This window comes from Sebastes umbrosus, chromosome 6 (assembly GCF_015220745.1).
Source record: "Sebastes umbrosus isolate fSebUmb1 chromosome 6, fSebUmb1.pri, whole genome shotgun sequence".
NCBI lineage: Eukaryota > Metazoa > Chordata > Actinopteri > Perciformes > Sebastidae > Sebastes > Sebastes umbrosus.
In genome coordinates this window covers 20,047,993-20,069,164 of record NC_051274.1, presented here as the reverse complement: position 1 = coordinate 20,069,164, position 21,172 = coordinate 20,047,993, and the positions used below count along the sequence as shown (strand labels likewise).

Here is a 21,172-nt window from a genome sequence, read left to right as displayed (position 1 = left end):
ATAGAAAAACTGTGGAGCACACTGCACACATTTTTACATACTTATTTCTTTTTCTGTGTTTGTATATATTTTATTCTAAAATGGAACACAACTGTAACATAACCTAATTTCCCGTGGGGATCAATAAAGTATGATTCTGATTTCTGAAAACTTTTTTCACACATGTAAATGCATACATATACAATGAGCTTTGAATAATTAATTTGCAAGGATCAGGATATGATGCCACTGAAAGTTGGTAAAGCCTACATGATAACACTGAATAATTTGCCAGCCAAAACTTAATTATTTAAAGTCATTATACATGATTAATACTTTACATTTTTATTATTATTACTACTGGCCACAACACTGCTGTAAAAGAGAAGTTTAATATCAGTGAGGCCCTTTCCTTTCCTGATTAAAAACGTCATTATTTGACCAGAGAATAGTGTACAACAGGGTGACATTCAAACCAGAACACACAGATATATACTGTATAGGTGCATCCTATGCAAACTGCACAATAATTGGTTCCAGGACATTATTACACTGTGCAAAAAGAAGACCATGCAGGAAAGTGATGAAATTCTGTTAAAATGTTGTTTTTAAAGCCTGCTGAATAGGCTATACAACGAGGCCCTTACCAAAACTGTAGTGTCATTATGGTAATGAGACAATTATGTGGTAAAAGATAAACAGTAGGCTAACAACATTATTGTGTCTGGGATTATTATTGAGGTTTTTTTTCAATCGGGGTGCATGGCAAAGGCAAAGGCATTGGCGGATCAGGATATGATTCCACTGAAAGTTGGTCGCCTACATGATAACACTAAACAATTGGCCAGCCAAAACTTCATTATTTAAAGTCATTATACGTTATAAATACTGTACATTTGTATTATTACTACTGGACATTACACTGTGCAAAAATAAGACCATGCAGGAAAGTGATACTTTGTGATGTGCTATTCTGTGTAGCTGTGTATTGTGCGTTTTGTATGTTCTTTCTTGTATGACTGTAGTATGTTTCTTTGTTTTGACCTGCCAAGGGACTTACAGATGTGAATTATCTTAATTATATAATCTGGTACATCTTGTGAATCAAATGTTGACATTTATGTTTTAAACTGTACATGGTCCCTTTTAAATAAAATAATAAATAATAATTAAATTAAAATGTTGTTTTTAAAGCAGGCTGAATAGTCTATTCAACGAGGCCCTTTACCAAAACTGTAGTGTCATTATGGTAATGAGACAATTATGTGGTAAAAGATAAACAGTAGGCTAACAACATTATTGTGTCTGGGATTATTATTGAGGTTTTTTTTCAATCGGGGTGCATGGCAAAGGCAAAGGCATTGGCGGATCAGGATATGATTCCACTGAAAGTTGGTCGCCTACATGATAACACTAAACAATTGGCCAGCCAAAACTTCATTATTTAAAGTCATTATACGTTATAAATACTGTACATTTGTATTATTACTACTGGACATTACACTGTGCAAAAATAAGACCATGCAGGAAAGTGATACTTTGTGATGTGCTATTCTGTGTAGCTGTGTATTGTGCGTTTTGTATGTTCTTTCTTGTATGACTGTAGTATGTTTCTTTGTTTTGACCTGCCAAGGGACTACAGATGTGAATTATCTTAATTATATAATCTGGTACATCTTGTGCATCAAATGTTGACATTTATGTTTTAAACTGTACATGGTCCCTTTTAAATAAAATAATAAATAATAATTAAATTAAAATGTTGTTTTTAAAGCAGGCTGAATAGTCTATTCAACGAGGCCCTTTACCAAAACTGTAGTGTCATTATGGTAATGAGACAATTATGTGGTAAAAGATAAACAGTAGGCTAACAACATTATTGTGTCTGGGATTATTATTGAGGTTTTTTTTCAATCGGGGTGCATGGCAAAGGCAAAGGCATTGGCGGATCAGGATATGATTCCACTGAAAGTTGGTCGCCTACATGATAACACTAAACAATTGGCCAGCCAAAACTTCATTATTTAAAATCATTATACGTTATAAATACTGTACATTTGTATTATTACTACTGGACATTACACTGTGCAAAAATAAGACCATGCAGGAAAGTGATACTTTGTGATGTGCTATTCTGTGTAGCTGTGTATTGTGCGTTTTGTATGTTCTTTCTTGTATGACTGTAGTATGTTTCTTTGTTTTGACCTGCCAAGGGACTTACAGATGTGAATTATCTTAATTATATAATCTGGTACATCTTGTGCATCAAATGTTGACATTTATGTTTTAAACTGTACATGGTCCCTTTTAAATAAAATAATAAATAATAATAATAAAATTAAAATGTTGTTTTTAAAGCATGCTGAATAGTCTATTCAACGAGGCCCTTTACCAAAACTGTAAAGTCATTATGGTAATGAGACAACATTATTGTGTCTGGGATTATTATTGAGTTTTTTTTTAATCAGGGTGCATTGCAAGGCAAAGGCTTTGACTGATGCGCATGATTTTCAATCTGGACATCCCACACTGAGATGGACATGAATAATTTAGTCCCAACACGCTGCTGCTGAGAAATTAAGTGTTCAGATACATGTTTTTGTTATGGGGCAATAACTGATCAACCTATATATTGGTGTTGATAACACATCTTGCCATCTTTGCGAGCATCCACGAGGTATATCGACAACAACACTGCGTGCATGACCGCAGAACTGGACTGTCACGTTAGGAGCGACAATATCCCATGTAAACGAGACATTCATGGCTGCGAGCTGGAGCGCACATCAGCGTTGGCAGCAAAAGCACGGCATAATATATCACGGGACAACAACAAAAAAACGCAGTTCGTGTCGGGCCTTTCTCTCCTGGCAGAGATTCCTCTACCCCTCCAGGCCCTTTGCGTTTTCGGTCAGATCCTCTCTCCTCGTGTTTTCCTGACGCAAGTATCCGGGAGGAGGAGAGTCGAGGCAGGGCAAAGAAAAGTTACACAGAAACAACCCGGGCCGGCTCAGAAACTCCCTGGGAATAACACTGGAATCACATCTGAGAGTATCATGGTGGTGTGATTGTGGATTTACACGAGTTAGGATTTAAAACCAGTGTTTAAATGTTAAATAAATTCCTCTACGGAGTTAAATTGTCGCCTATTTAACACTTTTATCTGCCCTATCCATGGTGTCACTTTAATTCTCCCCATTGCGATTCGGATTTTTTTACAGAGTAGGCTATAAACTACCTAAAGTATCCACATTAATTCCACATTTACGCACATTGTATCACCAAAAACAGCTTTGTTTTGAAGAACTCCACCTGCAATGTCAGGTGATAGGACAGACAGACAGTCGTGGTTGTTTGTTATTCCAACATTGTTAGTTACATGATCATGAAACGTGGAGTGAAGACAGACTGGGACATAAACACACAAAAAAAAAGAAATCCACTGACCTGCTAGTGTTCCTGCTGCAGGAGACTATTGTTCCACTTGTGTGTGTGTTAATCCAGGCAGCAGCACGCTGGGATGAATCCACTGCGACAAGTTCCTCCAACTACTACTTTGCTGTAAAAAACACACCAGATTTGCCTTATTAGCCAGTCAGGTAAAATCTTATCCCTGTTTTTTTTCACCGTGTTTCGCAGTGCCCCCGTCGCCTGAGTAAATGCATCTTTTGACCCCGTATTAACGCGTTATTTTGTCGTTTACTTTTGCTTATAAACAGCACCGTCCCGTCCGGTGATGAGCAGCCATATCGCTGCTGCTGCTGCTGCTGCTGCTGTGTGGATCCACAGTGGAAGCTCCAGTGGCGTGATCCCGGAAAACACCGCAAGGGGTGTGTGTGACTGTGAGTTCCTATGTGTGTGTGTGTGAGACTTTGAATATGCAGACTCTCTAACCTCCACCCCCCAACCCTCTCTTTGTAAAAAACAAAAGGGGGGTCAGACAGATTCATTTGGGGGGTAGTGTCACTGGGGAAATTAGCCTTCATTATCCAAACCCCATTCCCATCTACATATATGCACCTCAGAGAAATTCCTTGTGAATAATACATGCACCGAAAAATTATGGAAATTCAACAGTATGATCCTCACTGCTAAGTTGGCATCAACATGAGTGAAAATATATTTATGGATAATTGCCAAGTTCTTGCCCCCTTTTGAAATAAAATTTCCTGAGGTCCTATAGATAAAAAATGGCTTACTACACCCTAAAAAATGTGACCAAAGGTTACTTAAAAAAATTAAGGCAACAAAGTGACACGTAATATAATTGAATCGATTTTACTACTATAAATTTGATTAAAAAGTACTGAATAAATTAATTACATTTAAACAAAAATAATTAGTAAATACGAATTAATTTCCTAAGGAAAACTGATCTATATTTACATAATATCTTGGTGAAATTAATTTATATTTATTAATTATCTGGGTGAAATTGATTTAGATTTACTGAATAACTGGGTGAAATTGATTTAGATTTATTGAATATCAAGGTAAAATTGATTCATATTTACAAATTATTTTGGGGAAATTGATTTATATTTACTAATTATTTGGATAAAAATGATTTGGATTCATTAAATAAAATACATTATATCTACTAATATTTTAACACATTGTTGCTTGAATCTAAACAATAATATTGATTGTCACTTTGTTGCCACAAATGTTCTATGTTTAATCTACTCATCATCACGCCTTTTTGGTACCACAGTTTACTTAAATTGGGCCAACAGATCACAATATACCTGGATAACTACTGTGAATAACAGATGCCAAGATTTATCACATAACATGCTTTAAATGTTCTTTGAATAAGATAAAAGTGAATAACACTAAATTAGAACTTTTTTTTTCTCTCTCTGGGAAATACCTGGATCCACAACAATTATTAGCCTACGTCAGAAATCACAGATGACACAGCAAACGCAGTTGGTGAAGAGGAGTAGGCCATGCTTGTCTGGTCTTCATTGCCACCGTGTGGTTCATTTAAACAACAGCAGCATGTTTTCATTCACAGGAGCAAATTCATTCACTGGAGCAAATCCTATAGGGACAACTAGTCCCCTGTATATATTGCTATAAAAATACAACTCAATAAAAGGTAAACCCTGTTCAGTAATACTATCTTAAGGAAGGCAAAACATCAGGACTTTTCATTGTCAGGTCTATTGGGGAATACAGCAGATAACATATACTGTGAAATGATTCAGTTTTAAGAGAAATGATTTAGTTAAACGAATCTAGAGTTTCCTCATTATTATTATTATTATTATTATTTTTATTTTTATTATTATTATTTATTTATTTTTTGTTTCTGCACGATCTCCTGTTTCACACTCCAGTCCAGATGGTGGCGGTAATGAACCTCTAAGATGGTTTGCCAACCGCCAATAAACACAAAAGTAGTAGAAGAAGAAGATAATACTATCTGAAATAGGTCAACAAATGCATATTTTGGAAGCTTGTAGGCATAACATGGTCAATTTTATTGAGAATAGCCTACTTACATGGTATCTCTGGGCTGGTTTATTGGACTAACAACTAGAGAGAGTTTTCTCTTAGTTACACAAACATTACACATGGTGGGTTTTGAAAGCTGATTCTGATATTTGTACAATATCTTTTAAAGTTTGATAGTTTTTAGACCACATTAGGGTTTGCACCGCTAGCGGATCGGATATCGAGCCGATTATTGACTCTAATAGCTGGATCGAATATCGGTGACAATCGGGCCGATCTATTAAATTCAATTCATACAATTCTATGATTGTATACTATATACATTATATACTGGAATTTTAATTCCTGTTTAACTTTTGACCAATTTGTTGCTGCATTAAAATGGTTTACATCTGAATTGTAATCTGTAATTTATGTTATGTTATATGTATGTATTAACTGGTTACATTTTGTTTTACAAAGTTAGGAAAGCAATGTTTAAGTCAAGCCTGATGTGGCCTTAAGCATAAAAGAATGATCCCAGTCACTTCCACACATTGAGGCATACAGCTGATTAATTAAACACTGTTATCGGATCGCTGATACCCGGTATCGGACGATACCCAAAGCCCAGGTATCGCATTCGGTATCGAGACTGAAAAGGTCAAATCGGTGCATCCCTAGACCACATTTAAATTAGAATATAATTAATATATTAAATGGGCACTCCATTGATTTTACTTGTGAAGTAGGAAGCCTGTAAAACAATTTAATATAGCCTTTTTTCTATATATTTTGTGTGGTGAACTACTCTGATGATGTCATTAGGGTTATCTCATTTTGGGTTAAAAGGCTTAAAATCTTTTACTGAAGGCTTGTGTTACAAACTGGGGATGCTTGAATGGTTGGAAATAGGACATTAAGGGAGGCAGGGGTGGTCTAATGTTTAAAATCTGACTCTTGTAGTTCCCCCAACTGTGTAATAGGCCATAACTTTAAAATACAATACTAAATTTGTCGGAGCACTCTTTTAGTTCCCCCCAGAATTATTTCAGTGTAACATAGATAGATAGATAGATAGATAGATAGATAGATAGATAGATAGATAGATAGATAGATAGATAGATAGTACCTTTATTGATCCCGAGGGAAATTCAAGTTTCCAGCATCACAGTTCCATATTGCAAAACATGTTAGTAAAAAGGCAATAAAAAAAGTTAGTAGTGCAAAGTACAAAGTACAAAAAAATATACCAGATATAAAAATACAAGGAGATGAAGAAAACAGTTAAAACTGAATATAGTGCAGAGTAACAGCTGTGATACCCGATTATTAATAAGTGCAGGGAGAGTGTGGGCTAATAAATATGCGTAACAGAACATGTAACTGAATAATTAAACAATACAATGATGTATGAATGAAAAAATAAATCACAAAATGTTTTGGCGACTAGTCGAAAATGTGTTTGGGAGGGCACTGGTGGGATTCAGTATTTCTAAAATCCTTGTTAGCTGCTATGGTCACTTCCTGTCCTGTGCAGTGGTGGGAAATATATTTATCAAAATGCTGCACGTAGGTACAATTTTGTGGTACTTGTACTTATTTAAAGTATTTTCATTGTATGCTATGTTACACTAGCACATTTCAGAGGCAAAAATTGCACTTTTTAGTACACATTTTGACAGCTAATATTAGTTTACTAAGTTAGCTAGCTACCAGATAATACCAAAGATGCTAAAGTAGAACTTTTCCTTGTAACATTAAGGGAGTATTGTTGTATTTGTACTTTTCTTACGTAAAATTTACTTACGTAAAAAACAATATAGAGTAGGCTATTTATTCCACCTCTTCCATGCATGTTAAAAGCAGTCAGTGGGTCTACTGCAGGGGTCAGAAAACTGCGGCTCCGGGGCCACATGTGGTTCTTTAGCTCCTCTCCAGTGGCTCCTTGTGGATTTATAAAAATGGAAATGAATAACTGTTTTTTGTTTACATTTTAATTTTTATTTATCATTGTTTTCAGGTCTATGGTACGACGGTACGACGGAGTATTAGGGCCACATTGAGGAAAAAAAATATATTTTGAGAATGAAGTCATAATATTATGAGAACAAAGTCATAGGTTTACAAGAAAAAAAAGTCGTAGAATTATGAGAACAAAGTCATAATATTGTAAAGTAGTAATTTTAAGTGCTATTTTATTTTTTTCTTGTAAAGTTATGACTTTATTCTCATAATATTACGACTTTTTTTCTCCTAAAGTTATGACTTTATTCTGTAAATCTCAGATTTTTTTCCCTCAATATGGCCCTAATACTCCATAGTACATTTGCACTTTGGCCCTCACTGCATTAGACTTATATACTATATACTTAGACTATAAGCTGTGTTACCTTCATCACAATGCTCAAATGTTTTGCGGCTCCAGACAGATTTAATTTTTTTTTGTTGCCTAAAATGTGTCTTTTGATAGTAAAGGTTGCTGACCCCTGCTCTACTGCAGTGGTCCAGTCCACACCATAATGTTGCTCTCTGACCGTTAGAGGCCGCTACTATGGAAACCGGAACCGGAAGTTTGCCCCGTCTCGTTGTTAGGCAGGTTGGTTGTCAGGGGGCAGCGCATCAGCCAGTATTAAGCTAGCTAACCTGCTAACACAGGGATTAAGGGACTTTTATTAATGATGACACATTTATTCATAACAGAAAACGACTCTCGCCACACCTGCTTATTATTCCCTCAGAGCTGCCCTGTTTCTTTGTGTAAAAGCTGCAGAGACGAGGACGTTTATCGAAACAACCAGGAGGGTTTTACAGTGTTGTTTTTATCCCGTAGCCAGCAAGCTAATGACATCAAAACAGTAGCAGCAGTAACATTACCCTGTAAGTAGATATCTCCAGGTTTCCATTGCGCTCGATGGAAATGGAAGACTTCCAGGAGGATTTAATGGAGCAGGAAGAATACGACGAGGAGACCGATGAACCACCTTCGTCCCTCAACAAGAAAGCCCCTTTTCGCTCCACTCGACTGCACATCCAGAGGAGTAATGTCTGCTCTCGGGCTTATTTCGTGGTGGTCATGGTCTTCTTCCATGTGTACATCCTGAATGTGATCGGTCTGCTGCTGTATGTGCACTACAACAACGGCCCCGGGGATCTTGTCAATGTGGACGGGACCACATCAGCATCAGGATCAGTCAGTGAAGGCGGACCCCCTTTACCCCATCCGGACCCAGCTGCAAGAGAGATCCACGTGGAGGACTATAGTCAGAGTTTGAGTCTTCCTCGCATTGAGGGGATACGGGTAAGAACACTGGCATTCATGAAATATGCCACTCACTGAGGGGAAATCCTACAGTGCAACACAACATCCCCCTTGTTACCTTGAAGTATGGTTACTGACATCAAAGTACTCTTTAAAGGGACTGTTTGTAAGAATCAGAAATGCTTGTTAACAGCGACACCTGTGGCCGTTAAGTCAATGAAAGTCAGCGTCGGGCTCACGCTTGCTCACTCTAAATAGACATGAACGAGCATCACTCAAAACAGTGAGACGACACACGTCACCAAAAACCACAATATCACTCTATATTTCAGCTGCTTTGCAGTAATGTTAGCTGACCAGATGAAGGTCTCTCCATGAATCACTGCTGATCCTAGTGTTGGCTTTTCCTGCTTCAGCCTCCGGGGCTGAAGCAGGAAAAGCGGGTCGGTGCCGGGGCTGAAGCAGGAAGAGAAACGTTATCGTCTCCCAACTGCGCCCGCAGGGAGACACCGGCACCCGGTCAGAGACGATAACGTTTCTCGCTGCAGAGCCCCGTCACTTCACAAGACATGGAAAACCTCTGTTGGTCTGGAGGAGCTGCAGCATTTATTTCTGCACAAACATCCACTGTACATTCACTAGATATTCTCAGAGCTAAACTAACTCTACTGCAGTGTGTAGTGAGCGCGCATGCACGTCTAGAGGTGGAGCGAGAGAGGGAGAACGCGCGCGATGTGTGAGTGAAGGCAGGAAGGCAGCGGAGCAGAGACTCCGGCCACACGCGAGATCGCATATGCGAGCAAGCATGGGATCCCGACCCGGTAGATTTATACGTGTAAAAAGTTACAAACAGTCCCTTTAAGTAATCTTATACAATACTAAGTCAATGTTGATAATGCTTCTTGTCCATCTGCAGGTTGGTCATGTTCAGCAGGTGTTCCTGGTGCCAGACAGAACACATGAGATGAGGACGATCAGCATGAAACCTCTGCTATTTGGTAAGTGCACGTGTGTCGTCTTTTTGGGTATGATCTGCTCTTCATAAATAAATGGCATTACATCAGGATTTAGAACACAACATTTAATATTTCTCAAAGCCATACAAATATAGACCAGCGATATTTACCTAAAATTCACAGATATGTACATTTTCTATAAAAAAACATCTTTTTATCAGACACAGTGTTGGTACTTTATGAGCTCCTTTGTGACCAGCTGATTGCTGCATATCTCTTCCATAACCAGAGAAGGTTGGAAATGGTTTGAAAAGATAAGACCGAGCATACTTTACAGTTGTAGGTTTTTTAGTTGAGCTCTAAATGCAATGTCTGCTCTTTCTCTATATGCATACTGCACATCTCAGTTCTTTTGACTTTCCTAAACCTGGCACATTTTCCTAGCTCCTGCATCTGTGATGTTTCCATTTGCGCGCAGCTGCCATCAGATTCTTGTCTCGTCTTTGCCAGGCATAAGCCTTATTGACCACCAGCCGCTCCCCCTGCACTGTGCCTGTCACTAGGAAGGTCCCGCCTCGTGGGTTGTGCCGTGTCATGTTCCTCACGCAGGTGGCATCCCTCTCCAGCCACAGCTGTATGCGGGAGCGGATCTGCCCACCCAACAGGGGTCCGTGCTTCAGAACGTCCAGTTTGGCAGCCAGCGAGAACTGAGACAGGCTTACTGGGCTGTACTTGAGGCGTGTTAGACGCAGTTTCACAACTGGGAAGAAAGCAGATATACCACAAACCATGATCATCAACTTCAGAGGGAGCAGTGTGCTATTTGTGTGTATTAATTGTCCAGAATTAATGGAAAACTTAGGAGAGAAGAGATGAAAGAATATTGATTCTCACCAAAATCACTTTTACAAAAGGTCTCCAGGGTATCTTTTGAAGAGGAGGCGTCCTCCAGCTCACAATCCCGACAGCTTGCCTGAGGCACTGAAATGGTCAAACCACTAATTGAATTGCTAGTTGAATGAAGTCAACTCAAGGATATGTGTCTATGTAGCCAGTTTCTTACCTCTACGTCCCCCTGTGTGAACAGTGCTGTTGGTGATAGAGGAGATACACATGAGATGGTCTGCAGGATACTGGTCACAGCGCAGAATCTCTGGCCAGGGGTAGCCATAACAACTCATGATTGGTGCACAGCTGTCCCGTACAGATTCGCACAAACTCCTGCAGGGCGATATGAACCTGATAAAGAAGAGATGGAGACGGGGGGCATTGTCAGCATTGAATAGATGAAAGGATTTGAATCAATAGTGTAGTGGTGGGGAACAAACAAGACTGGATTAAATCACATTTGGTTGCTTGTTTTTCTTTTTCTTAACTGAGACGTGCTAACGTGTCAAAAAGGAGATTATAGTCCTTTGATTGTTTCCTGTGTGAGCCTTTCCTCAGATACTATCACCAATTTGCATAGCTTTCGAAAGGGTGTTAACCCTTAATGATCCTGCTCCTATGTAACTTTGTCATTATTCTTAAACATTTTTTTTCAACAATAGCAAACATTGCTGAACAAAAACTTGTGAGCACTGTCCTGTGAACATCACAGTTCCTAGTCAAACTTAAAAAAGGTTGACAATATATGTTCGAAAAAAACGTACCTGTCAAGGCAGATGGGTGCAAAGAGAGAGCAGAGGAAGATGCGGGCGTCAGGGTGGCACTCTCTGGCAAGTAGTGGCAGCCAGCTGGCACTCTGCTGCACAGCCTCAGCTGGAGACTCGTGGCCCAGTAGGTTGGGCATCCTCATCGTGTCATATCCGATGTTTTGGCACAAGGCCATGCCCGACGGGATAGGGATACAGCGAGAGGAACTGCGCGGTTCCCACAGTCCACCTTCACCAATAGAAAGCGTGAATCTAAAGCCAGTAGCAGTACCTGGGCCCCCCCACCCCTCACCATCCTCTCCTGCTGCAGCTCCTGGTCTAGAAACACGAGTATCTCCAAATCCAGTTTCAGTGTTGCCCTCAATACTCGCCCTGTCCCCGCCCTTGTCTTTTACTCCAGATCTAACCCTGCCCTCACCCCTTGCTCGTTCCTCCAGCCCTACCTTTACTCTACCAGGACCAAGCGCTGTTGTGCTGCTCAGCCCAGCAAGCAGAAGGAGAAATAGAAGGGAGACTGAATGGGAGGGCTTTCCGATAAAATGAGGACAGAGCACTGCAGTCATCCTGGGATAGAAGTTGGGGAAAGAGGAGGAATCCTGAAGTGTGAGTGAATGAAGACCCTTTGTGTGACAATGCACGAGAGGGTGACAGAATAGGTGTATTTATAGTGGGCGGTGATTTGCATAGTAAGGGGAGGTGTAGAGAACAGTAGGGAAAAGGGGTGGGGCACACATTAGTGTGTTATTAGAGATGTGGATCCACTTGCATTTATGAGCAGATTTAAGTGTGTTTGACAGAGCGAAAGGTTAGTAAGGTGGATGATTTTGGCATTTAGATACTTTTGGCTGTCTGCCATTTCCATCCCCACAGCTTGAATTGAGGAAGAGACTGGCCCTCATGTAGTGGAACTCCTCCACCCCTTCCATCCCGCATTTTCTTCCGGCCCACACCAAACTACCCTGTCCCACCCTGACCTCTTTGCTTTTGCACTTTATCCACCTCTCCTGCTAAGAGAGAAAGATTGGATGTTTTTATGAATTCGTACTATTGAGAGACAGAAGATGCCCACGATAGCAAGAGACAATTAAGATGTCCACAGGGTGAAGTCAATGCAGAGCTATAACCCTCAAGAGAAGATAATCAACATGCAGAAACTCTCACTAAGTGACAAAACATGTGAGACCTGTGTGCAGGCACTTCTGCAACGATTAGTTGATCGACAGAATATTAACCAACAACTATTTTGATAATTGATTCATCATTTTAAGATATTTTTTGATGGAAAAGTGCCAAAAAATTCACTGGTTGCATCTTCTCCAATGGGAGGATTTGCTGTCTTTTCTTGTCCTACATTATACAAAATTTAGTTTTTTAGTGTTGGTCATAACAACCAGGCATTGATGACAATGCCTTGGCCTCTGGGACATTGTGATGGGTATTTTTTTCCCTATTGTCTGATGGTTTATTGACAAGATGATTAATCGAGTAAATAATCAGCAGATTAACCAATACTGAAAATAATCAGTAGTTGCAGCTCTAGTGCGCACTGCTTGTGCGCGTAGGACACAAACAAAATTGGTGTCGTCCTGCTGTGTAGCCATGACCTGATTCCTGTTCAGACAAGCAGGTCACTTCCTTTCCGGGGGAGAAAGAGACAGTAGTGGGAGGGGAGAAGAGGAAGGCTCAGTCCCCCTTCATTCATATCAGTTATCCAGATTAATGAGGCTTGACTGGACAATAGGGATTAACCAAGTGGATACAGTGTAAAATACACGACTGACAAACAAGGTCTCTACTGTACGGGCAGCCAACCTACCGGAAGCCTTTTATTAAGAGGGGAAATGACTGACAGACATGACTGGATTGTGGATAAATTCAATAAAGGTATCAAATAGAATACATAAAATAGGATTTGTTTTGCTGGTGTAACAAATTTCCTAGAAAAAATTGAAACCCAGATGGACCTGAAATGTTGAGAAAATGTTTAGGGACACATCTCATAATGACAGAAAATGGAGACAAGAGACTATCGATGCGGAGTGGCTTAGAACAACGTTACTAATAAGTATAGTCGGCGAAAAATGAGAGAGAGTACACCAAATCTGATTCTTTCACTGCTTTGTACTAATTAATATCAGCAATTACTGACTCCCAGAAGCCAGCACTAGTGTTTCCACCCTCCTCTGGGAGAAGTCCGGTGTTGACACTCATTAAATGTGCTCGTGGGACAGGCTATACCACAAATACACTGGGGAATGACAGAGGGGAATAGCATGTACTCATTATATACACAGTCTATGTATACATTCACTAAAGACTTCCTCTGCTTCAACACCTACTAAAACATGCATGAAAGAAAGAAATGTGTAATTAAGTAGCATCAAGCTGTTGCTCTAAAGTTAAGTGGTTTCCCACAGTTAACTGTATTGCGATATAAAGACCTTATATTTAGCTCTTTGTTCCCGTAGTCTGGCTTATTATGAGTCCACGTTTCAATGTGATAAGAAGTTTATGGGATTTGTCTTGCTTTTTAAGGCCCACTCGTCCTAATCAAACTACTATTAGCATACACTGATCATTAAACTATCTCAAAATTGCCCCTTCACACTGAAAGGTTTTGTTAGGCAATCTAAAGTAATCCATTTAGTCTCACAGATCAAGCCTGCACTGTCGACAGAGATCTTCTAATCCACTTAACTCAGTCACTCACCGTCTCAGGTGTGCAATCAAGCTCCACGTGTGTGCAGAGGTTGTGAATTTTCAGCCCTTGAGACATTTTTTTAATTAATTTTAAGTGATGGCAAAGACATCAGCAACAAGGTTACTGGTGTGAATTGAAAAGAAAAGGTTTCAGTTTATTTGCTTTTTTGATCAATTAGCGGCTCCACTGCGGCCTAATCATCACGTGTGAAGGTGTGAATCACTATGCACCACAGTTAACAAACCAAGAATGTCAGCCACACACTTTGCATGTATTTGATGAGCATTGCATAATCTCCAAGGCACTCTCTTTGATAGATTGTATATCCTTGATCCTCACTGTAATCTTGGGTAGACGGAGGGCCTGCTGGTATTATGATAATATGGCTCTTTCATTTCCGTAATGTGTATTTGGCTACATAGCGTGGCAGTTAATTTGTGCTTTCAAAACTCTGCGGCTAAAATTAGTTGACTGTCTCTCCTGTGGAAAATATAGACTCCACTTACTCATTTTGTGCATTACATGATTTGAGTGAGTATGTGAAGTAATGTGTCTCCATTTCAAATTAGGATCTTTGAAAAGTATCGGCAGCATCTGACCGCACATGTCCAAGGCTGCAATGCGTCCTAACGTTCGCCACTGTTATCTTTTTCCTGTCCCTGTCAGAGATTCCTGGCTTCCTGTCAGAGGAGGAGTGCCGCGTGGTGGTGCAGCTGGCGCAGCTCAAGGGTCTGATGGAGAGCCGGACGACAGCACCCAGCCAGGCACAAGAGGAGTCAAACCAGCCACTGCTTTCTATCAGCACAGAGGAGGTCTTCAGTCTGTTGGACCTAAACCAGGATGGGCTGCTGCAGAAGCAGGAGGTGACAAGAGAGAAATACCTTGTATCAATATGCCGTAAAGGCTGTAAGGGAGGGAAATAGATTTTCCAGAAAAATCAATTCTAAATAATGGCAAATTAGATGAACTGTCAGAATGTGTTACACTTTTTGTTGAAATAAGGAAAACATTCTTGTCTCTCCTCCAGATTGTGAGTCACTCGCGCTCTCGAGATGGAACTTGGCTGAACCCAGACAACTTACGGCACATACTCGCTGGCCTGGAAGCCTGCCCAACAGGTTAGTGCCGCTGTGGCTTGTGTGTGTTTGCCCAAGTGTGTGTCAGTACATTTGTGACTGTTCTGACTGATTCCATATAGAGCACAGCATCAGTTTTTGGACACATTACAGGTTTGAATGACTTTTAAAAACATGTATTTGTGGGGCAAAGTTCTAAAAAAAAATGAGCAAAGTGTACTGTACTGTACTGGTAAGAGTAAGTGGCTGACGGGTGGCTGCGATTGCGTGCAAGTCTTTGTGAGTGGCAAGGCCGGAAGAGGAGTGACACCGTTTTGACCTGATGCCATTGTGCCAGGCGTTGTACACATCCCAGTCCGGATGTGCTTCATCCTATCTCATTAAAAAATGATTATTCTCCAACCCCTTTTCTTAATTTTCCCCCGGATCCCCTGCACCCCCCCCCCACTCCTGCTTCCACTACTCTTTCGTTAACCCACCCCCCTCCCCGGCCATCACTTCACTGGCACCCCAGAGCTATTGTTGCGGCTGGGGCGCGGCCTCCCAGGGGAACTGATGGGGGCCAGACATTCATTCAGCTGACAGTAACAGCGTACGGTTGGACAAAGACGGAAGGAAGGGAGGAAAAGAGCCTACTGTTCATTACATTGTCCAAGAACTCAAGATTAAATTAAACTGAACTAGAATCGTGTTACTGCATAACTGAAAAAGACTGGTTTAATCATTTCTCAGGGCTCCATTCATGTCTGTAGTTATGAGGTTATATTTTAACTGCACTCTCCTGTTCCAGGCTCCCAGCTACATGAAGGAATAATAATAGTCTGCTAACGGATTGTGTGGGTGTTGTTCCTGGCAGGGATGCTGACTTTGGAGGACTTCAGGCGTGTCTATGATGTGTCCCAGCGCCCAGGAAAAGAGCGAAGCGGGAAGCTCCGGAGTCAGTTCAAACAGAGAAACAAACATACGTGGCTTCACCAAAGCCAAGGATCCCACCATGTACTGCAGACACTCAGGAACAGGTAACTACACATGCATACACTTTATCATGCTCTTACAATAGTAGCCCATACACTCATGATTTATTATATACTTGTTTTTTTGCTTTGTCATGCTCAGACTGATCAGTCTGACACGTCTGCCTTCCATGTTGGTTGAACTGAGCGAGCCGCTGCAGGTGATTCGCTATGAGCACGGAGACTTCAGTAATGCCCACCATGACAGCAGCCCTTCTCATTCAGAGACAACCTGTTTGCACACGCGACTGGCGGGAAACACATCTGCTCTCACAGAGGTCTCCTGCAGGTATAACGATATGTATTTTTCCAATTCAGTTTATATTCAGTTACTTAGTTACGTAGTTACTGTATGTCATTTCTAAGACTGGACACAGACAACCTTAACTATCTCTAAATGAGCTTAAGTTTTCATTACATTTTTATAGTAATTTCTGTCATGAACACTGTTAGGCACTAATCTCTTTGTTTTCTCACCTGTTTACCAAAAGGATTACTTTGAAAATAGGAATTTATAACTGAACTATTGTCATTGCTTTTAGAAAGCTATTCAAATTGCTGGTGCATAAAACAAAATTATGTCTCTTTCTCGTTTATCTGTATTTGTCAATTCCTTTCTTATCCCAGGTACCTTACCATGTTATTCTACCTCAGCTCTGTAGAGGAAGGTGGTGAGACCACGTTTCCTGTGGCAGACAACCGTACCTATGAAGAGCAGGTGAGTCACAGTCATCAACATGCAAAGCCTCTCTCATTTTACCACTGTGAAATGATGATAACTGTACGTGACCTGAATGCTGCTGATAACACGCAGACGGTGCTGAGCCATGACAAGGAATCTGACACCTACAAGCGAGCATAGTGTTGCCAAAATAAATGATTAGACACAAGCTGTTTACAGCGTTGTGTGTCCTAGGCGCTGTTACAGGATGGAGTCGATTTGACAGACACCCAGGAGACGTGTGGCAGAGGGAACATGAGAATAAAACCCACTGCTGGGACAGCTCTCCTCTGGTACAACCATCTCTCCGATGGTAGAGGTAAGAACAGAAGGCTTTAGATGCACACACTTTACAGAGGTGACCGTTTATCATCAGTTCTATTCTTTGTTTTAATCACAAAAATGTGTCACCCACATCAGTTATGTAAACCCAGTGAGAAAATGACTCGTGGGAAAGGAGGATCTGTTTCAGAATTTGGAACAAAAGTTGCCAGTATCGAAGAGGATAAGCAGATGAAGGACTGAGAGTCTGTGGGGAGGACAAAATATTACTCTTTTTTAGGGCTGTCAAAGTTAACGCATCAACACAAATTTGTTTTAACGCCACTAATTTATTTAACGCATTAACACAAACGATCTGTAGCAGGCTCAGTTATAAAGCTAGAGTGAAGATACTGGCATCATATGAACCTAGAAAACCTAAGGAATCCATTGGTACCTACCATGTCATACTAGCTTGGAGGAGGGTAAATAACGCTCCAAAGTTGCGCTAAATTTTGTCGAGGAAAAGCTGACATGGCCATTTTCAAAGGGGTGAAAAGGGGTTCTCTGGGTACCCACAGACATGCCCACTTCATGATAATCACATGCAGTTTGGGGCAAGTCATAGTCAAGTCAGCACACTGACACACTGACATCAGTTGGTACCTGTTTGGCTTGAGTTTGCCTTGTTATCATTACAGCATATTTTGTATGCTAAATGCAGTACCTGTGAGGGTTTCTGGACAATATTTGTCATTGTTTTGTGTTGTTAATTGATTTCCAATAATAAATATAGACACACATTTGTATAAAGCAAGCATATTTGCCCACTACCATGTTGATAAGAGTATTAAATACTTGACAAATCTCCCTTTAAAGGTACATTTTGAACAGATAAAAAATATGCGATTAATCGCAATTAATCATGGACAATTATTACAATTAAATATTTGAATCGATTGACATCCCTACTCTTCTACGTCTACTACATCTTCTGTCCTCTCAATTTTCATTTTCTCTCTCCACTCTTGGTTCTTTATTTCTGTCACTCGTATCATTCAGTCTGTTGTGGCTATCATAACCTTCTTGGAGTGAAAGGATTATCTGATTGGATTCAGCTTTATATGAGACTGGGTGACTCCTATGACCAGAGATAGCCCATTTCAGCAATTAAAATCTGTCTTATCGAAGTACTCTAGTTTAGAACTCTTATTTTGTATCCTTAAATCATCCAGTGTTATCTCTGAAAGTTTCAATCCTTTATAAATGCTGTTCATCTTCTCACCCTGCCTTCCCCAGGTTGGATGGGTGAGCTGGATGAGTATTCCCTGCACGGCGACTGCCCTGTCCGGCGTGGGGTGAAGTGGATGGCTAACTGCTGGGTAAATGTGGACCCGGATCACCAGCAGCAGGCCCGCTACCAGAGACTAGTTAGTCAAAGGCATCAAGCTAAGTCGGGCACAGAGGAGCATTATCAACCTCTCTCACACAGTGACCTCCACCAGGATCTATAGCCGGGCATTCTCACTGACAACTCAAAGCGATCATCATTTTAAAACTGAGTCAGTTTTGCGTCTATGAAGCCAGTGAGGCCTGGCAGACCTCTTCATAATGTCAGATGCTGTAAATGAAAATTGCACAAAAAAGCATCCCAGATATCTTCTCTGCCAGTAAATCTGTCTTTATATAATGTCTTTCAAGCCACTGCTTGGATTTCCACATTCCAAGTTTGGTGAACTTCAATATAGATTTTGATATAGGATTGTGGCGGGCAGAATACATGGTTTCCTCCCAAATCATTTAATTTAAATAATAAATACATATGAATTAAACATTTAAAAAATTCACTGCCATCCTCTATTAAATTATGCCTTTAAATAAAATGTCACTTATTCAGAATATTGGATATGCAGTTTATGAATACCGTGATGTGAGCTGACAAAGTTGCAGTCTTGTCTAAGAGATAAGCCTGCCTTCCATTCAGGTTTACCAGGCAGCTGCCCACCGTTGCAGGTCACTGTTATTTATTGATATAGAAGTAAAGCCTTTTGTTATAAGCCATATCAAAATATACATCTGTGAATGTGTTCCTGAGGGAAATCTTTATGTGATAATTTATGTCTTCCGTTTCCAGAGTTGATGAGCTTTTCTCATGAAATGTTATTTATTAATGAGTGTTCGCCACATCTACTGCAAATGCTGAACTGTTCTTGACTGGACAAAATGATTTGCTGGCCGTGGGAGGCCAGTCCTTCAGGTCAGGTGTCACTCAAACTAAGGTCTTTGATATTTCAACTTTCTTATCCTCACAACTCAAAAATATTTATTTATCTGAGAGTATTTATTTGAATGTTATTTATTACGTTATATATTAAGTTAAAGGAATGCATATTTATTACAGCTTGATGTTGCACTGAATCTGTCACTGTATTTTATTGTATTTATTCTATGTTGTGAAACACATAAAGCAATGTTTTACTACTACTACTACTATGTTTTACTGTTTTACTACTTTGGCTTTTGGCTGAGAGGGTAGAGCAGGTCGTCCACCAACTGGAAGGTCGGTCACGTGTCAAAGTGTCCATGAGCAAGACACTTAACCCCAAATTGCTCCCTAAGGCTGAGCCATCGGTGAATGAGTATTTTGATCAGATCTTGATGGGCAAAGTTGGCACCTTGGCATCCTCTGCCATCAGTGTATGAATGTGTGTGTGAATGGGTGAATGCTGACATGTAGTGTAAAGCGCTTTGAGTGGTTGGAAGACTAGAAAAGCGCTTTATAAATGCAAGTCCATTTATCATTTACTGGTGGTGTCGTAAGTGTGATCACTCGTGTCTACATAGACAATGTCCACTAGATGTCGTCCAACGTCAAATACAGCAGTGAGTTAAATATGAGCCAGTTCATTGTGGTGTATTTGACGAGTGCTGCACCAGCATCCTGTTGGCACCCGTTCCTATGGGTTCACTCCACCAGGAAGCACAAGTGTAAATTACATATTGGTGACTCACCCTTTCTTGTGTCCTGTTGCCAATATTATGTGAGCTTTTTGATGGCAGCTGCAGATTCAGTATGGACACGGACACTCTTTAAAGGAACAGTGTGAAACAGCTCAGGGGATCTATTAGCAGAAATGGAATGTGCTACTCATAACTATGTTTTCATGAGTGTATAATCACCTGAAACCAAGATTCGTTGTGATAATAGGGAAATAGAAATTGCATGCTTTTACACATGGCACTAAATTACTTGTTTTCTGAACGTTGAAGCATGATGAGTAATGGTATGTCCACAGGCTCTGTCCGTTCCACGCTTCTCATTCATTGTCTATGTAAGCAGCCGTGCAATGCATTATGGTAGCGTGGCGGCGCGATTCGAGAGACGGACCGTCACGTCGCCCGCTCCTCATTTGCATAAAGTTGAGGTCTAGGCTACTCTAGGCAAATCAGGGGCATCCAACGCAACTCATCGCGTCTGGAGACTCCCGAGAAACTTTTAAACTATGCGTTGTCAATCGTAAATAAAGACGGATTCAGCAACTGCATGGCTTATTTCTCGCATAAAATGTTTTCAGAAACACATTTCAGTGAACTGTTTTTGTGATATAAGTGAAGAAAGTTTCTAAAGAGCCGCCATGTTGGTCCCAGTTTGAAAGCTGGGAGCAGCAGCAGCCCATGAGGGACTGCGTTTGTCCAATAAGGTGCCGAGTGCCTTGTGTTACGTGGAAGCCAAGCCCCGAGGAAGAGCGCTGGTCGTTTATCCCAATTTTCGTAGTGGCCAAACGGCGGTACAACAACTTCTGTGTCTGTCACGTGATGCGATTTGGCCCAGAAAGACTTTTTCCCATAGACTTACATTGGGAAAGAGATATCTGTAACTTTTTTTGAGGTGAATCAACTTCCCAGTATGAACACTTGAATAGCCCTTATCTAAATCATTAGGTCCTAAAAGTTGTAAAATGCACTAATAGCTGAATCCAGAGTAATTTCCCTTCCTCCATTCATGTGAATGAGCCGGAGTTAGCGAGCCATGACGGCACTGTGACTGCTGTGAACCCCATGACCGATCCATGTGACCGAGCGGACTCTACTGCGCCTGCTCCATG

The 21,172-nt window shown here is 40.6% G+C and overlaps 3 protein-coding genes across 10 annotated transcripts in view; 1 reads left to right on the top strand and 2 right to left on the bottom strand.

Moving 5' to 3' along the window:
* The window catches only part of LOC119489491 (cyclin-dependent kinase 17-like), a 44,693-nt gene extending 40,824 nt beyond the window's left edge, over nucleotides 1-3,869 (bottom strand). For 2 of the 8 annotated variants that reach the window (XM_037771996.1, XM_037771998.1), the window contains exon 1: nucleotides 3,427-3,868. The gene's annotated coding sequence lies outside the window, so the exon portion shown is untranslated. Of the gene's footprint in view, nucleotides 1-3,426 lie in introns of all 8 variants that reach the window. The other 6 variants (XM_037771994.1, XM_037771997.1, XM_037771999.1 and 3 more) reach the window with 6 other exon arrangements.
* A 4,036-nt stretch (nucleotides 3,870-7,905) lies between these two features.
* On the top strand, nucleotides 7,906-19,553 carry LOC119489492 (transmembrane prolyl 4-hydroxylase-like). Its single transcript, XM_037772004.1, has 9 exons — nucleotides 7,906-8,722; nucleotides 9,600-9,681; nucleotides 14,662-14,858; nucleotides 15,023-15,113; nucleotides 15,928-16,090; nucleotides 16,188-16,373; nucleotides 16,712-16,802; nucleotides 17,001-17,124; nucleotides 18,366-19,553. The coding sequence occupies exons 1-9, from the start codon at nucleotides 8,336-8,338 to the stop codon at nucleotides 18,578-18,580; spliced, it is 1,536 nt and encodes a 511-aa protein (XP_037627932.1). The 5' UTR covers nucleotides 7,906-8,335; the 3' UTR covers nucleotides 18,581-19,553.
* On the bottom strand, nucleotides 9,744-12,610 carry LOC119489493 (secreted frizzled-related protein 5). The gene is made up of 4 exons (XM_037772005.1): nucleotides 11,292-12,610; nucleotides 10,703-10,878; nucleotides 10,534-10,620; nucleotides 9,744-10,399 (listed from the first exon to the last, which is right to left on the bottom strand). Exons 1-4 carry the CDS (start codon nucleotides 11,855-11,857, stop codon nucleotides 10,080-10,082), a joined length of 1,149 nt encoding a protein of 382 aa, XP_037627933.1. The 5' UTR covers nucleotides 11,858-12,610; the 3' UTR covers nucleotides 9,744-10,079.
* Nucleotides 19,554-21,172: the final 1,619 nt, after the last annotated feature.